The sequence below is a fragment of the Balaenoptera borealis genome, assembly GCF_965194805.1.
Source record: "Balaenoptera borealis genome assembly, chromosome: 18".
NCBI lineage: Eukaryota > Metazoa > Chordata > Mammalia > Artiodactyla > Balaenopteridae > Balaenoptera > Balaenoptera borealis.
This window is the reverse complement of record NC_138877.1, coordinates 69,498,453-69,515,999: the sequence shown is the minus strand read 5'-3', so window position 1 is coordinate 69,515,999 and position 17,547 is coordinate 69,498,453. Positions and strand designations below refer to the sequence as shown.

Genomic DNA, 17,547 nt, shown 5'->3' with positions numbered 1-17,547 from the left:
CTCCAAAGTGAAGCTAGGATATATATATTTTTTTCCAAGTTCAGTATCAAATAAATGTTTGTTTTTCTTTTGACTGACAGGCCGTAAACTATAATTACTACTATTCCTTGAATGCCTGGTTGCTGCTGTGCCCCTGGTGGCTGTGTTTTGATTGGTCAATGGGCTGCATCCCCCTCATTAAGTCAGCCGGGGACTGGAGGGCAGTTGCTCTGGCAGCACTCTGGTTCTGCCTAATTGGCCTGATACGCCAAGCCCTGTGCTCCGAAGACAGCCACAAGAGACGGTAAGCGGCGCAGCTGAATTTTAACTTCCACACGGGGTGGAGTCAGAGCATTTTGCTAAATCCAGCACTGATCATCTTAACGATTTTGTGGAAGTAATATCTAAGGACCTTTATTTCAAATACATGTTTATGGCCAGGATGAGTTGTACCCGTTTGGAATCCATGGCTGGCTTCAACTAGCGGGGAGTGAACTTGGGGGGGGGCTGCAGATGACTGCTTTCTCCCTCCCTCTTTCCCCGTGAAGCAGCATTTTGAGATCCTTTTTGCTGTAGGTGGTAAAGAGTAATTTATGGTCAGAACTGAGAGTGTAATTGATGTGTGTTGTGCCCATTATTTCACAATTCTGCTTCAGAAAACCCTAGTGGATGCTACAGTGATTCCTCCTCTTGTTATTTGGTACAAAATAAATTGCCACCCCAAAGAGCCTATTCTTTCTCACACCCCAGAAAAGGGAAAAAAAGGTTATTGAGAGAATAATTGGGAGAAAAACAAATGTGTTTTATGAGAAAGAAAACTATTTAAGATGATTTCCTTTAAGCGTAAGTGCTGATGGAATTAGATTAGTAATTTCTCAAAATAAATTCAGTTTTAAGTTTTACCTGTGGCTTAAATGGGTACGTAATTCTAAAGGGCGACAAACCATAGTCCCAATCCACTATACACGTGCAATAGGATTTTTCTAGTACTACAGGCACAGGGTCTGGGAAGGAGCCACCAAATTTGACCTGGCTTCTTTTTTTTGTTTGTTTTTTAATTTTATTGAAGTATAGTTGAGTTACAATGTTATGTTAATTTCTGCTGTACAGCAAAGTGATTCAGTTATACATATTCTTTTTCATATTCTTTGCCATTATGGTTTATCGCAGGATATTGAATATAGTTCCCTGTGCTGTACAGTAGGACCTTGTTGTTTGACCTTGCTTCTTAATTCATCCTCTTACATCTGTGGGAGATTTGGAATGATTGCCTACTTCCAAAAGTGTTCGTTGCTCTTGGCTTTCCTTTTTTTTTTTTTTTTTAAACATCTTTGTTGAAGTATAATTGCCTTACAATGGTTTGGCTTTCTTTTTACTTGACTGAAATTTATGCCATAGCACCCGAAAATGGTATTAGTTTATTTCAGATTTCATGAAGTTTAAACCAGTTAAGTAGTATTACTTCTGCTAAGTTTGGCGGGGAGGGGGGACTAAATTGGTCTAATTGGGACCAATATCCATTGAGCTATTCAATGCCTACACAGTTTAAGGTATAGTTAGGAGCAGGTGCATTCATAGGCCTCGCAAAGTAATCATTCTAACTTTATTCATATGAATTTTGTGACTTGTAAGTTTTATCCTTATGCTTGACGTGAAGTGCCTTAGTAAGATTTTTATATCTTATCCTAATGCTGCCTGGTTAGACCCTCTCTACTGATGCCATTTCCCAGTTGCTGGCATGAAAAAAAAGAGGGGGGGGGGCCTTTATCGTGAATTTAATGTTAAGGAGGACATTTTTCTTGAACAGTCTAGAAGTAACCATTTTAATTCTCATCTTCCAGGATCCTCACACTGGGCCTGGGATTTCTCATCATCCCATTTCTTCCTGCGAGTAACCTGTTCTTCCGAGTGGGCTTCGTGGTGGCAGAGAGGGCCCTGTACCTCCCCAGTGCTGGGTACTGCATGCTGCTGACGTTCGGATTTGGAGTTCTCAGTAAACATACTAAGAAAAAGGTATCGGCCCAGAGCGGTGGTGCCATTCCTGACCAAGACGATGGGTGGATTTTACTAATGACATTTCCCATGTCCCTCTCTTCTTAAGAAACTGATTGCTGCTTGCGTCCTGGGGATTTTATTCATAAACACGCTGAGATGCGTGATTCGCAGCGGCGCGTGGCGGAGTGAGGAACAGCTTTTCAGAAGCGCCCTGTCTGTTTGTCCTCTCAATGCCAAGGTATGTGGGCTGCCATGTTTTAACTTCGACAGCTGAGTAAGGAGAATGTTTACCTTCACGTGGAATCCGGCATATGACCTTGATCATATACTTGGGGTTTTTCTTTTTTTTTTAATGATTTTGACAAAATTTATTAAAATTGCACTTAGCCAAAATAATACAAAAGAAATCATTAAAACCAGACAACGTCAGTGAAACAGCAGATTACCTAAACAAGTTTTTACTCATCTTCCAGTTGGTCCAAATCATGGATTAAAGTGGTGGCAGGGAAGGTAACTCCACATATCTAGTCTGGGGTCCGGGGAGGCCCACAGTCGAACCATCTATAGCACACTTTTCAAAACACGTGCTCCGGCCTCCTGAAAGCTATAACTGGAAGATGATAATACCTGTGAGTGGACAGCAGTTCAGTTCAGGAAGTTTAAAGGACCCTGTGGGGTGTTCAGTAGCACACATTTCTATCACCTGTGGCTTCTCTACTTGGGATTCTTTTTGCCAGATTAGGTAAAAATAAATGTACAGACTTTAAAATTGGCAGTGTTTTTGTTGACACAGTCTGGTACGAGTTTGTTTCACTTGTATCCTTGATGAATTCAGTCTCTTCACTTACCCAGCTGCGCCTCTTTGGGCAGAGGGGCGGGGGGATTGGTGGGGGAGGGACACGGGACGACAGTGCCTATCTCCTGGGTTTGTTGTGAGGCTTTAATGAAATGTGGCCTCTGAAGTGCCCTGACATGGTACTTAGAACATAGTAGGTGATCCAGAAATGTTTGCTTTCATAGGCTCCTTTTAGTTTTGGTTGTGCCATTAAATGAAAAGAAGGGAATGATATTTGCTCAAAATGGGAGACCAAGGAGTTAGGTTAGAAGAATTCTGTTAGGATAGATCATTATTATTATTAAATAATGGTCCCGTTCTCCTTTGGTGTCATCAGAATTGGAGCTTTCTAGGATGCTTAATTGTGATGGGGGAGTGGGGGGAGGATAAAAACTCCATGGAATTCTGTCTCATTTCCACATTCTATATTTAAGAGAAAAACGGTGATTTCAGGCAAAATTATATGAAGAAATCTAATGAATAGTTGATGTCTTATTGTGACCGTGGAGTGAGGGATAGTATAAAAGGTGCTGACTCCTTGTTTGTCTTTTCTTTGATTTAAAAAAAACCTTGTTCGTGTTTTATAGTTAGAGGCTGAGATAAAAGAGTGAATTATTTCAAGCTTTTATTGTTAATTTGATTTGCTGACCTAGCCATTTATTTTATGCTATTAAAAATAAATTGCCCGTGATTTAATTTCATAATGTTAATAGATTTGCTTTATTTTTACTTTTCTGTTTGAATGGCAGTAATTACCCCTTCTATTTATATAGTTCTTCCCCAGAAGGAACTCAGATTTCTTTGTAGAGGCTCTATCATTAATCTCCATTATCCTCCCTCGAAGGTTGTCACAGAGAGGTTATTTTCTTTAATTTTCCAAATGAAAAAGGCATGGAAAGATGGAGCTGACTTCATCTAAGTTAGTAACTTAGGTGGTAGATAGAGGCCTGGTATAGTGCTGTGCCCAGGTTACCCTAGTAAATGAGGGGGGATGGGACATATGTGATGTTTGAGCCTATATGTCTGCCTTATGATTTCATATGTCATAGGCTAGAAAACACAGGGGGTGTGCAGATGGTCATGCACATAATCATATGTCTGTGTGTGTGGTTTTCTCTTTTAAATTTACGACATACATACAAGACCTCATCTTCAGAATGGGCCCAGTAGTGATAAGCCTTTCCAAGAACATTTTTCAGTGGTGCCATTCAGTATGAGCAAGATAGGTTTCTTTTTTTGTTTTTTACTTTCCACTATAAACTGAAGTATAATAAAGTTCTCTTTACTTCCTTTTTCGGGATGGGGGGAGCTAGGTTGATTTCAGGGAAGAGATCTCATTTAGAAAGACACTGGTTTCATTCAACTCTATTGCAGGAGATACATTTTCTGCACTCATTTCCACTTTACATTCACTGACTATTAAGTAAGCAGTTGGCACCTGGCTGTCAGTTAGTCCCAGATTTACAAATGAGACTCAGTGCTGTGCCTGGTCTGCATTTGAATTATACCCACAGTGCCTTGCATATGGTAGGAACTCGGTATTAGTGACTGAATTGAGACAATAGAAATTAAATTCCTACTATGGATGAGACACCAAGTATCTGATTGTATTTGCAGCCATTCTTAGTTTTTGAGGCTTGAAAGTGTGTGACACTTTGTATCAACCCTGGGATACAATTCTAAATTATTTTAACAATGAAAGGGATCATATACTACAATGATCATATACCACATCCTTTCCTTAAGGATGAGCCAGGATGGGTTATAGGATTTTTATGTGTTTAAAACATTTTAAGTTTAACATGAAGTTTTAACAGGAAATTTGAAACAAACTGGTTTTAGCGTTGCTGTTGAATGTACCTCCTTCCCTTATGGATGCTTTCACTTCGTTTGCATTTACATATCCTTGGGTTGCAATGGTGGGTTTTCTCAGTGGCTTCTGTGCTGGTTTGTTGCCTCAGCATATGAATCACAAAGGCAGGAGGGAAAGTTCAAGGATAAGTAGGCTTTTTCAATCCTTTACATTCCCGGGAAACAAAAATCACTCATTCTTTAAACTCTATTTTAGGTAAACTGTTTCGTAGGGGTTTGCTTTGGTTTTTCACAATGGGTTATCTAGGCAGCTGTTTTCTATTCAAATACTTCCCTCCGTGTCACCCATAGGATAAGGCTGGCCTCTAGGTAAACCTGTTTACCAGTCTTAATTATGGACAGCTTGTCTTCTAGGGGGCTATCCAATTTTTAACTAGTTCCATTGAATTCACTGCAGTCTGATTTTGCAAAGCAACCCTCCGCCCTCCCCTGATCTCCTGGTCGGTGGCGTCGGGTCTAACAGAACAGCGGCTCTACTGCAGAGGGCAGTTCAGCTCTTTGTCTGAGCTTTTTATTGAGAAAACAGAATTTCCCCGTAACAAAGGAAAACAGCAGGAGCTCAGGGGCGGAAGAGACAGGAGCTGTGTTGAAGTCTGCGTAGAAGCTGTGTTTGTATTCTGGGGACCACAGGCACATACGTCCTCACTCACAGGTTGGAGTCTCCAGATTCGGTCCCTTTGTGTGTGGGGCGTGAGGGAGTGGGTAAACACTTCCAGACTGGGGCTGGGGGAGGCACAAAATCAACCCACTTAGAGCCCACTTTTCAAAACCCACGATCGAGCCATAGCATTAACTAGTCTCCTGCAAGCTATAACATAGAGACGGTAACACCTACAGGTGGACAATAATTTGGTTTAGGAAGTTTAAATTATACAGGGTGTGCTGCGCAATATTATACATTTCTATCGCCTGTGATTTCCCCGTTTGTGATTCCTTTTGTCCGATGAGGTAAAAATGGATGTGTAGACTTTAAAATTGACAGTTAAAAAACAAATCTTGGGCTTCCCTGGTGGTGCAGTGGATAAGAATCCGCCTGCCAATGCAGTGGACACGGTGGGGTTCGAGCCCTGGTCCGGGAAGATCCCACATCCCGCGGAGCAGCTAAGCCTGTGCGCCACAACTCCTGAGCCTGCACTCTAGAGCCCGCGAGCCACGACTACTGAGCCCACGTGCCACAACTGCTGAAGCCATTGCATCTAGAGCCCGTGCTCTGCAATAAGAGAAGCCTGCACACCGCAACAGAGTAGCCCCCGCTCGCCGCAACTAGAGAAAGCCCGGGCGCAGCAACAAGGACCCAACGCAGCCAAAAATAAATTAATTAATTAATTTTTTAAAAAAAATCTCTGTTACATATGTGCTTAAAGAATGTCGCAGTGCTCTATACCCTTCCAGAAATATCAGTAGTTTTGAAGACGTGCTATCACTGTAGGTTAAGATTGATAAGGCAGGATGTGATTATTCTTTTAAAAGGGGTTTTGAATGTTCAGATATAATGCTACTTGATTGTGCTCAAACCATTATTGTGATTCACCATGTGTCGGTCTGCTAGGGCTGCCGTAACAAAATACAATGGACTGGCTGACTTAAACAACAGAGTTTTATTTTCTCCCGGCTCTGGAGGCCAGAAGTCCAGGGTCAAGGCATCAGAAGAGCTGGTTTCTCCTGTGGCCTCTCTCCTTGGCTCGCAGATGGCCACCTTCTTGCTATGTCCTCACACAGCCTTTCATCTGTGTGCAGGCATCTCTGGTGTTCTCTGTGTGTCCAAATTTCCTTCTCTTATAAGACCATCAGTCAGATTGGATCAGGGCCCCGAAGACCCCCATCTTTCAATACAGTCACATTCTGGGGTGCTGGGGTCTAGGACTTCAACATATGAATTTTGGGGTCACAATGCAGCCCTTAACACCCAAAAGAAACATTATTTTACCTTAAAAAAATAATAGGTGGGGTAAATGAGTGGGTCTAGAAATTGTCTTGAGCAGCCCGGCCCCATTTTCACCCAGCACCTTGATAAATGGGTGTGATATAGTGAGAAGAAACACAGGCTTTGGAGCCTGGGTTCAAATCTAGTACCACAACCTAGGGCAAGACACTTAATGATGCCGAAGCAGTCCCTCAGTACCTGCCAGCCGCTGCTGTTAGTTATTATTAGTCACCCTGCACACACCCAACTGAATGAATTTCTGAAACATCATCTCCTCTGAGATTGCTGTTGGCCTTTACACTGTAAGCCTCCAAGAGGAGCTTGATGATTGGTAAATACTTCTGGTAATAGTCCTCATGAGTCCGTGCAGTTCTGCTGCCCTGGGCTCTTTGCTGCCTCAGTGTTCCTCAGATCCCCCCACTTCTTCACCACCACCCAGCTCCGTCCACCATCCTCGCTCTTGGGGCCGCAGCTACAGGCTCTCCCTGGACCCCCAGCATTGGCTTTTTCCTGACTCACGTGAGTTTCCCAGTGTGACTTACTTTACATAAACCTAAATCTGATTCTGACCCTCTGCCACCCTCCTACCCCTGGCTTTTGTTATGGGATGAATTGTGCCCCCCACCCCCTGCCGCCAAGATGTGTTCAAGTCCTAAGCCCTGTTTATTTGGGAAGGGGGGTCCTTGCAGATGTCATTCAGATGTAAGTTAAGATGAGGTTATACTGGAATAGGGCGGACCGTTAATCTGCTATGACTGGTGTCCTTGTGAGAGAGAGCAGAGACACGGACACACAGCGGGGAGAGGACCACGTGAAGACAGAGGCAGATTCGAGTGCTGCAGCCGCAGAGCAAGGTACACCAAGGATGGCCGGCCACGGTCGGAAGATGAGAGAAGCGTGGAAGTTTTCCTCAGAGCCTCCAGTGGGAACCAGCCTTGCTGCTGCTAATTTCTGCCTCCAGAACTACGGCGGAATACATTCTGTTGTCTCTAAGCCCCCAGCTTGTGGTCCTTTGTTACTGCAGCCCTAGGAAACTCAGGCACTTGCAGACCCCGCACTGGCCTCCCACTTCTCTTGGGGCAAAGACTAAACGGGACCCAACGCCTCTCGGGGTTCCCTGTGTAGCCTGGTCTCCCCTGCCCTCTGCGCTCAGCGACGCCAGGCTGCCTGTAGCTGCTCCACCAAACGTACCAGGCTTCCTCTAGGCCAGGGACCCTGCCCCTTGCTGCTGCACCTGGGACGCTCGCTCCACTGCAGCCCCTTTACCGGGTGATCCCCATTCTGGTCTCTGCCGCAAGGCCCTTTATAGGACAGCCTTCCTGACACTCAACCAGGTGCCGTCCTCAGACTCACCTTCCTCCAGAGCCCCGGCCCCTTCGAGTGACACATTTACTAATGAGGGCATCTGACTCCCATCCAGGGCTCAGGAAGCAGGGGTCTGAATGGTTTGCCCACCATTGTATCTGTAGCTGCCGACTTGGTGCCTGGGATGCAGTCGTTATTACCTAAAGGAATGAGGGAGGGAGAATTTGATTAGTGTAAAGTGGAACGATAGTATTGCTACAGAAGAAAGGTGTCATACAAGAAAGTGCTGTATTTGTTTAAAATACAGAATCGTCATTGTTTCCTCACATGCACGTGTGGTTGGACTTTGCCACTCAGCCCTAGTGGGTGCAGGTGTGTGAGAAGGAGGGCGAGTCAGGGTTTCACAGTAAAAACCAGCCCAGCTTCCTAACTTTCCAGTTTTCTCTGTTGAGTTCTTTGGTCAGTATCCTGCTGTCACACTTTAGTGTTACCATCTGCTCGTCACCTCCCTTCCCTCGAATCTTTTCTTACAGGGCAGGGCACTAGAGCACCAGCAAGCTCGGCCCAGCCTCTGTAGGGGTTTAGCTGAAGTTCTGCAGGGGCTTGTTTTTTATACCATTATCTTTTGCTTTCATCTAGAACGTATACTAGGCATCCCAGGTCTGAACAAAGAAGTCTGGCAGCTGATGGCCGATTTTTCTCTCTCTTTTCAGGTTCACTACAACGTGGGCAAAAACCTGGCTGATAAAGGCAATCAGACAGCTGCCATTAGATACTACCGGGAAGCTGTGAGGTACTGCAAGCGTCCTGTCTCACGGAAGAAATGCCGTCTTTACAGTACACGTGTCTTATTTTAACTTTCTAGCGTTAAAAACCTGTCCCCATGAGGACCCCAACTTTAAGATAAATTTGCCAACTCCTGAGAGTTTAGTGAAGACTACAGGCTTGGTTTCTCTCTCCACTTCCAGATTAAATCCGAAGTACGTTCATGCCATGAATAATCTGGGAAATATCTTAAAAGAAAGGAATGAGCTCCAGGAAGCAGAGGAGCTGCTGTCTTTGGCCGTACAGATACAGTAAGCGTTGTTTCATAATCATGCTCATGGCATGGAAATGCGCTCCGGCGTTCTGGGAGCTCAGCCGTTCTTTTCCTTGTTTATCTTCCAGGCCAGACTTTGCTGCCGCGTGGATGAATTTAGGCATCGTGCAGAACAGCCTGAAACGGTTCCAGGCTGCCGAGCAAAGTTACCGGACGGCGATCAAACACAGGAGGAAATACCCAGATTGTTACTACAACCTCGGGCGTTTGGTAAGCACGTGGTGCCCTGTGGCTGCGGAAGAAAAGCTTGGTTTTGTTTCTTTCTTTATAGTAAAGTGAGAAGAGCAGCACCCATTCTATTCCTCTACAGCTTATGAAGTTCTTGCACATACTTTTATCTCAGTTGAAGGTAGCTATTTGATTTCCTCCTATGTAGTTTTTTTTTTTGTTTTTTTTTTTAAATTTTTATTATTTATTTATTTATTTATGGCTGTGTTGGGTCTTCGTTTCTGTGCGAGGGCTTTCTCTAGTTGCGGCGAGTGGGGGGCCACTCTTCATCGCGGTGTGCGAGCCTCTCACTCTCACGGCCTCTCTTGTTGCGGAGCACAGGCTCCAGACGCGCAGGCTCAGTAGTTGTGGCTCACGGGCCTAGTTGCTCCGCGGCATGTGGGATCTTCCCAGACCAGGGCTCGAACCCGTGTCCCCTGCATTGGCAGGCAGATTCTCAACCACTGCGCCACCAGGGAAGCCCTATGTAGTTTTTTTTAGCTCTAATTAGAGAGCAAGCCAACTTGAATTAGCCAAGTTTAAGAGATCATAAAGGCAACAGGTTAAACTAAGGAATAAATTACAATTTTTAAACTCCCTTTGTGCCCTGTAAAACAGTATTCCAAGGGGTTACTTCCTGATAAACACTGGTCTCTCTGTTTTTAAAACACCAATTGAATAAAAACTGAAATTTAAAAAAAGCAAACCCATAATGTGACTTCTGAGCTTTCCTCTTCTGCTGCCTCAAGGGACTGTTCCTGCATTTTTACAGGTAACTATCCCCCCATAAAAGAAAGCTCAGGAGCCCACAAAAGGGCTTTGAGATTATTCAATGGAAATAGAACATAATGTATTCCGTAGAGACTTTCTCTTTTTGGTCACTAACAGGATATTTATAAAGCTGTTATTGCTCTTGACTCTTTTTTTTAAAATATAGTTTCTTTCTTCAAATAAATAATACAGCAGTAGCTCATACAGTAAGTTCAATAATCTTAAAATCTGAAAGCATGGGGCTTCCCTGGTGGCACAGTGGTTAAAAATCCACCTGCCAGTGCAGAGGACATGGGTTCGAGCCCTGGTCCGGGAAGATCCCACATGCTGCAGAGCAACTAAGCCCGTGCGCCACAACTACTGAGCCCACGTGCCACAACTACTGAAGCCCGTGCGCCTAGAGCCCATGCTCTGCAACAAGAGAAGCCACCGCAATGAGAAGCCTGCGCACCACAACGAAGAGTAGCCCCGCTCGCTGCAACTAGAGAAAGCCCGTGGGCAGCAACAGAGACCCAACGCAGCCAAAAATAAAATTAATTAATTAAAAAAAAAATCTGAAAGCATATATTGCTAATGATAGTGAAATAGATTTTGTTATCATTTCTGAAAGGCCTCCATGAGGACTCACAGCTTAATTATTAAAGCTCTTGCTTTCCTTAATAAAGAAAATAAGCGCACACCCAAAAAATGGTAGTTCTGTGAGGTGATGGAGGTGGTAACGAGAAAAACAGTTTATTAACGTGTGCAGCGGGCAGACAAGTGGGGTAACTCAAAGGGATGGTTAGAACTTGGGCTTATGTAGCATCTTAGCAGAGAACTATACATTTGTAGAGAAATGACAAGACAAAGAAAGAGGTTTCAGGCTTCCAAGCTGACGAACTGTGGGAAGGTAAATATATGGGGGAAACCTCACATATATAATGAAGTGAGGTGTGTTTGTGTAGGTTCGTCTTCTCCATAGCCATAAAACTTCCCCAGGAGGGGAGGCCGTCCTCCTTTCTCAGAAGTTTCTGCTTTTAGTCAGATCAGGGAAGCTCCAGGAAAGCTGCTTTCTGCATCTGTTGACTCTCAAATGCCTTCAGTGCAATAATCTTTATGCCAAAATGGTATATTTGGGGTGGCATGTTTGGGTCCTCTATCTTGTTTTCTTGGAGTAGGGGAGAGACAGTAAAACTCCACTGTAATAATATCAGTAGAGACCAGAAAATCCAGTCACACACAGAGCAGGGTGGGTCCCTGCAAAGTTAATGAAGTGAGAATGGGGTCTGGGAACAAATTGGGTATTATCCAAATACTTGCATTGGTGGTGATTGCAGGGATTACTGTTTCTATTTACTGTGTCTACACTAGGACTTGCGTGACATATTATACTTGAGATCCACACAAATTCTTCTTTCATTCTTTTTTTAAAATTTTTTTGGAGGCAGCTCTTTTTTCAGGGTATTGTTTGTGAAGTGAGTGTATCTGCCTGGAGCCCTCGGTTATACTTTAAATCTCTAATACTTAGCGGTCTTCTTCCTTCCCCCAGTAGCTGCCTGTCACTGCAATTCCTTGGGGTTTGGAAAATTGAGAATTAATGCTAAATGAGCCAAGTTACATCCAAAGAAAGGAAGATAGAATGCAAAATAGAGGATTTTAACATGTGCTCCAGGCCCTGGAACTCATCCCCACTCTCACTTAGAAGATCACCTGTAGTATTGACTATATTGAGACCTTGTACTGTTCTCTGTGTACTGTTTACTAATTATGCTACCGTGAAGTAATCTTTCTGTGTTCCCTCCTGCCAGCTGTTCTTGCTTATTTAAAGATTTTGCTCTCCTTTGTTGTTCAGTTATCCAGCTTTTGCCTGCTTGACAGCTTAAAAGCATTAAGAGCTTAATCTTTAACAGCTCAACCAGTATATTTTTATATCGGCAAATAATAGGAACTTAATAACTGAAGAGTTTCTTTTTTGAAAAAATCTTCCTTAGTCACTCTTCAGTAGTGGGAGACAGAAATGTGTTTTGATTTCTGGATACAGGAAAGAAGGGACTATAATGAACTTCTCTTGTGATGTAGGAAATTGGGAAGAGCTGGATTATTTGGGACACATTACTGACATTAGAAAATTATGGTAATAGTGACTGGAGACAGTTCATTTTGCAAGGACTAATTGCATCAGGCAGGATCCATTCAGGAAAACCAAAACCATGCTAAGTATGTTTTTTTAAAATAATCTCTTTTTTTTTAATATTTATTTGTTTATTTATTTTGGTTGCACTGGGTCTTAGTTGTGGCATGTGGGATCTTTTAGTTGCGGCATGCAAACTCTTAGTTGCAGAGTTTGCAACTCTGCATGCATGCGGGATCTAGTTCCCCAACCAGTGATCGAACCCCGGCCCCCTGAATTGGGAGCACAGAGTCTTACCCACTGGACCACCAGGGAATTCCCCGTGCTAAGTATTTTAAATAGAGAAGATTCAGTACAAGGAATGGGTTAGACAGTTGTTGGAAGAACACACATGGAAAGGTGACATTAACTCAGAGAGTAAAAGGAAACCCTCTAGGGTTAAGGGAACAAATGGAACGAAGTGATGCCACCAGAATTTAAGAGCTCAGAGAAGGCACCACATCTCAGGAGCTACCATCACCTCAAGGCTGAGATTGTGACAGAAGGACCACAGTCCAGCCCTGGGACTGTGGAGGGAGGGGACATGGCCACTGTAGAGGCACTGCCAAGGACAAGGAAAGAGAGAGCGAGGATGGGGGGAAAGCGCTACTCCCTCTTCCAACTATCTGATCATCACCTGTGACTTCTATTGGCAGAGAGACTTAACGGGCCAAGTAGCAAAGCACCATGGGAAATGTAGTTTGCAGAGCATAGAAGGATGAGCATAGGACTAATAGGTAAATAACATGCTTATTACCCGTCCACTTTCAGAATGGGTAGTTCTTGCTAAATCACCATTTTTCTCTGTTTCCCTTAAAGTGCTTGTTCACTTTGTATAGATGGTATAAAAGGTAAAGTTCAAGGCAAAATAGGAGTAAGTGTTACCGGGTTCAGGCTGGTGTTGTTCTTCAATAAATAGTAATGAAAAATAATAATAAATAATAAAATATGTAAAGAATGTTTTTGTTGTGTAAACGAAGTTATGTTGGTTTTCCTGGGTGCCTTTGAAAGAATGTCACCACAGATCGTGTCCACATGACTCAAATACCTGTCACTTGCTGGAGAGAACTGGCTGAGAAATCAATGGAACATCAAATATAAAGAGACAATTAAATGTTGGTATAATTAGGCATCCTAAATTATTTTAAGTCTTTGAACTTTACATATTTCCTCATTTAAGGGCTAAAATATTGTAACTTGAGTTTCTGAGTCTCATGGGAAATTCCGACATCTTTAGCAAATGGATATTCACAAATGTTTCCGTAATTCCTAATTCCTTAAACCTTTCTTTTTCTTGCGTGCTGTGCCACCTGCTTGCTGTGTGTGGGGTCATGGGGCAAGTCACAATGTTTCTGTTGTCTAATGAAAAGACAGACTTGACAGTAAGTAAGGAAATAGCCTTAAACTCTGATAAATTGTAATTGTGTGTACTTTTTTGCAGAGTTAAAGGAACCGTGTTCGTTCAGATGAGATGTGCATTTGAACTGAGTTGAAGAGGGCAAGAGGGTCACCTGTTAAACAATCCATCACTTTCCCCCTCTGTGTGCTTTTATTAACTATGCAGATTGACAGCCAGCCATTTCATATTCTGTTATCGATGTTAACATTCCCTCTCAAAAGAAAGCAACAGATCATTCTCTCCTTCCTGAAGGAGGCAAACAGGCTCCAAATTGCCAAAGAGGTTTACATTTACCGCTTAAGACTTTTCCAACCAGTTCATAAAGTATGTCTGATAGACTCACAGTTTTATAGGAAGCTTAGATGTAGGCAGGAAGACCATTCTTCACAAGGTGAATTTGGCCCATAGAGCTTTTAATCACATTAAATATTTTGTTGACCATTTTAAATAATATCTTATCAAAGATAGCCTATGTGAAATCTTTCTGGAAAAATACTAAGGATTAGGTTTTTTCCTTAACCTCTCTTCAGTAGTCTGAAACATGCTTTGACACCTGGAATCACTAAATTACGGGTTATAGTTAAAAGGTTGTAGGCTCAGGAGCTAGGCCACCTGGTCCCAGGCCCTGCTCTCCCATTTCTAGATATGGCATTTTGGGCACATTACTTCCTTTCTCTGTGCCTCAGTTATTTACTTCATCTGTAAAACGGGGATAGTTCTCTCCTTCACTGAGATTGTTGGGAGGGCTAAATGAGTTAATATGAAAAATTAGACGCTCGATAAATACAAGTTCGGTTCGGTTTGGTTGGGGGTTTGGTTTGGTTATATCTTGGAGAAAGAAAACAAAAAAAAGAACTGGAATATTGACTGGGGGTGTCCCTGCTTTGTGATCAGTATGCAGATCTCAATCGTCACGTGGACGCGCTGAACGCGTGGAGGAATGCTACCGTGCTGAAGCCAGAGCACAGCCTGGCCTGGAACAACATGATCATCCTCCTTGATAACACAGGTGTGGAGACGCGATTCGGTCAGTCCACGGTGTAGTGCCCTTGGGTAATTAGGAAACAGATGCTTGCGCTTTTTTTTTTCCCTAGTGTGCGTTAGAGTTGTTTTTTTTTTAATTAATATGGGGTTCAATATTTTACATGACAAATCTGTGTGTACTTCTAGAGTATGGAGTTTCCTTTGACATATTGCAATATGCATGTTTGGGAACTGCGCGTAGAGTTGGTGTTGAGTAACGGGGGCAGGTGTGCACTAACATCTCATTTCTCCTGAAGCCTGTCATCTGGCACTGGCCATCACCTAGCATGCTGGAGGTACCTGGAAGTAAGTAAGAATGGCTTCTGGGCTTATGAAACGGATGGTGCTAGGTCCATGCTCCGAAGTTCATGGACGGTACTCAAAGGAGGTGCTCTCAAACCTACACTCACAGATTCTTATTTTCGATATAATGGTAATAAATTTGGTGACCTGGTTTCTTAGCCCGTGCGAGACTCAATCAATTAGAAGTTTCTCTGTTCCCCTACTTTTAAAAATCCAGCCATCCTATAGGAAATGATAGTTTTCATTTGGCAGAATTTAAAGCTAGTAAGCCATCTACTCAGTGTGGAGGGAGATATGCATCTTGTTCCTAATGAAAGTGTAGAATGTGAGCTTCAATACTATAAATATTCAGTTATTAAACTGTTGCTGTGATATTCTTATTCTGCAGACTTGTTTTCTCTGATTTGGGTATAACTGGTATCTGGGGGAAATTAAAATTAGATTTTACGTGCTTTGACAGAATTTAATCAAAAGCTGTTGGTATGTTATGTCGGAATTGTGCTGGACTGCAGTGGCTTTGCAACTGATAGGTCGTGTGTGTGTGTTGAGTGTTGTGTATGTGTGTGTGAATTACATGTTCTACATTGATCTTCTTAAGTGGTTTATTCATAATCATTGTACATAATGCACATAAGCCCTGTTAATTAGAGAGAGAGACTAAAATACTAGTACAATGCGAACATGTTTTTTAAGTTTTCCATTTTTCACTCACAGGTAATTTAGCCCAAGCCGAAGCTGTTGGAAGAGAGGCACTGGAATTAATACCTAATGACCACTCTCTGATGTTCTCCTTGGCAAACGTGCTGGGAAAGTCCCAGAAATACAAGGTGTGTGAACTGCAGGCCGTGATTTCTTGCAGTGAATGCCGGCATCTGACAGGAGCCATCAATGTAACGTCTGCCCAGTTAAATTCAGAATTAGGCCCAACCAGTGGTAGCTGCGTACCGGTGTGGCTCGGTCAGTTTGCTTTGAGAAGTTGCCCAAGAGATGAATTTGTGGACTCAGACTCCACGTGCTTTCTGGTCAGAATTCACCAGCATCGCTCCAACGTGGGAGGGGAGGAGAAGCCAAAAAAATCCTAGCAGATGCCCCAGCTCCTGGCATGGGGCTGTGATTCTGTCCCTGGCGCTGGGGCTCGTCCTCTTCTGCCCAAAAGGAGTACCAGCCCGTGGAGAATATAGGGTGGGTTCTCGCTGCTTCCAAGTTTTTCCTCACCTACAGGAAGTTACAGGTCATCTGCAAAGCCCTAGAAGTTTCTGACCAACGAAAACCACAGGATATTGCATCAGGCCTCTAACTAACTGGGGTCCCAGGGTGGGCCAGGAGTAGACCGTGAATCAGAAGGCACGTAACTCCCTGGATGTTGAAGGGGAGTCTGTTCCTAATAGCACTGATCTCAGATTTTAGTTTGTGTATCAGAACCACCGAGGGAGCCTGTGAGAATACAGAGGCCCGTATTTCTCCACGTGGCTCCGTTGGGGAAGGTCAGGGAGTATGCATTCTAACCAGCATCCCGGCTTCCTAGCACAGATGTTACAGAAAACACACTTTTAGAAGCAGTGTCTTCGTCCTTTCATGAGAGAAATATTTCCTTTTTGAATCAGGGGACATATCTGATTTTGATCACATTCGGCCTAATAGTGATTAATTCATACTTCTCCTGTTCGGCTCATTATATATCATTATCAGCATAATTTTCTATAACAATACAGTAGTAAGATGTCTCATGCATTTCTATCCTTTTTGAATTGAATAATCAGGGAGTTTAATAGCATCAGAGTACATTTTTGAATTTCTAGATTTTGCCCCCAGATAACCTTTTGAGGGGGTTCGTTTTATTTTTTACAGACCTACTTTTGTAGAGGGGAGGGAGGTGAGGTGTGTGGGTTCCTTTCTAATGACTTTCCAGCCATCTGTCAGCCTGGGACGGGGGGGAGTGTCCAGTGACCATCCTTGAGATGCAGCTTATGTGATCATGTGCTGATTTTTCTATCATCCCACAGCTTCTAAACTGGAATTCCTAGTAAGGTGACGGAACCTGGGGTTGATTTGGGTTCCAGTTCACAGTGGTGTTTTGTGTGTTTTTTTTCCCAGATAAAGTAGAAAATACTCCATAAAGCAGAATGGAGAAATGGGTTTCCTGTTTCTCTACACATTTTGCATCCTAACTGTCTAGGCCAGGGTGTTGAGCCTAAGATAAGGAAACAGAGGGTGAAATCTGAAATAAGGAACTTAACTTTGGGCACTGGGCGGGGACGCTTGGATGAAGAGGTGACGTGGTGGTGACTTACAGGGGTGGAGCAAGCAGACCTTCCAGCTGGGCCACCGTGCCCATCAGGACAGGTGTCTGCAGTCTGTGCAACTCCCTTTCCACCTAGGCATTTGCTGTTTTAGATGATCACTAACTCTTGGTCAGTGTCCTTAGTGAGCCTGGAGCCTCCTTGAGGTCAGAGTCTTAAGTCCCATTTCTGTGTCTCCTTTGCTGCTCCACCCCTCCCCAACCGCTGGGCATTTTGTAAGTGCCCAGTGCACCACTGTGAAATGATGGAACCCGTCCCACATTCGGTTCCGGAACGTTCAGGCTTCCGGAATCTCTTTTGAGACTTTGATGTGAGCATTCTCATTACATCCAGGTGATTATGGGGCACCTTTTTATCCGAGCAGCCCTTTTACCCAAGAGCCATCA

The 17,547-nt window shown here is 43.5% G+C and overlaps 1 protein-coding gene across 7 annotated transcripts in view; it reads left to right on the top strand.

Moving 5' to 3' along the window:
* TMTC4 (transmembrane O-mannosyltransferase targeting cadherins 4) overlaps nt 1-17,547 on the top strand; it is a 123,897-nt gene that overhangs the window by 38,032 nt on the left and 68,318 nt on the right. For all 7 annotated transcript variants that reach the window (XM_082366101.1, XM_082366100.1, XM_082366102.1 and 4 more), the window contains 8 exons: nt 81-283; nt 1,821-1,992; nt 2,081-2,212; nt 8,624-8,703; nt 8,879-8,986; nt 9,078-9,219; nt 14,430-14,544; nt 15,576-15,688. In XM_082366101.1, coding sequence (XP_082222227.1) covers nt 81-283; nt 1,821-1,992; nt 2,081-2,212; nt 8,624-8,703; nt 8,879-8,986; nt 9,078-9,219; nt 14,430-14,544; nt 15,576-15,688 — 1,065 coding nt within the window. The remainder of the gene's footprint in view (nt 1-80; nt 284-1,820; nt 1,993-2,080; nt 2,213-8,623; nt 8,704-8,878; nt 8,987-9,077; nt 9,220-14,429; nt 14,545-15,575; nt 15,689-17,547) is intronic.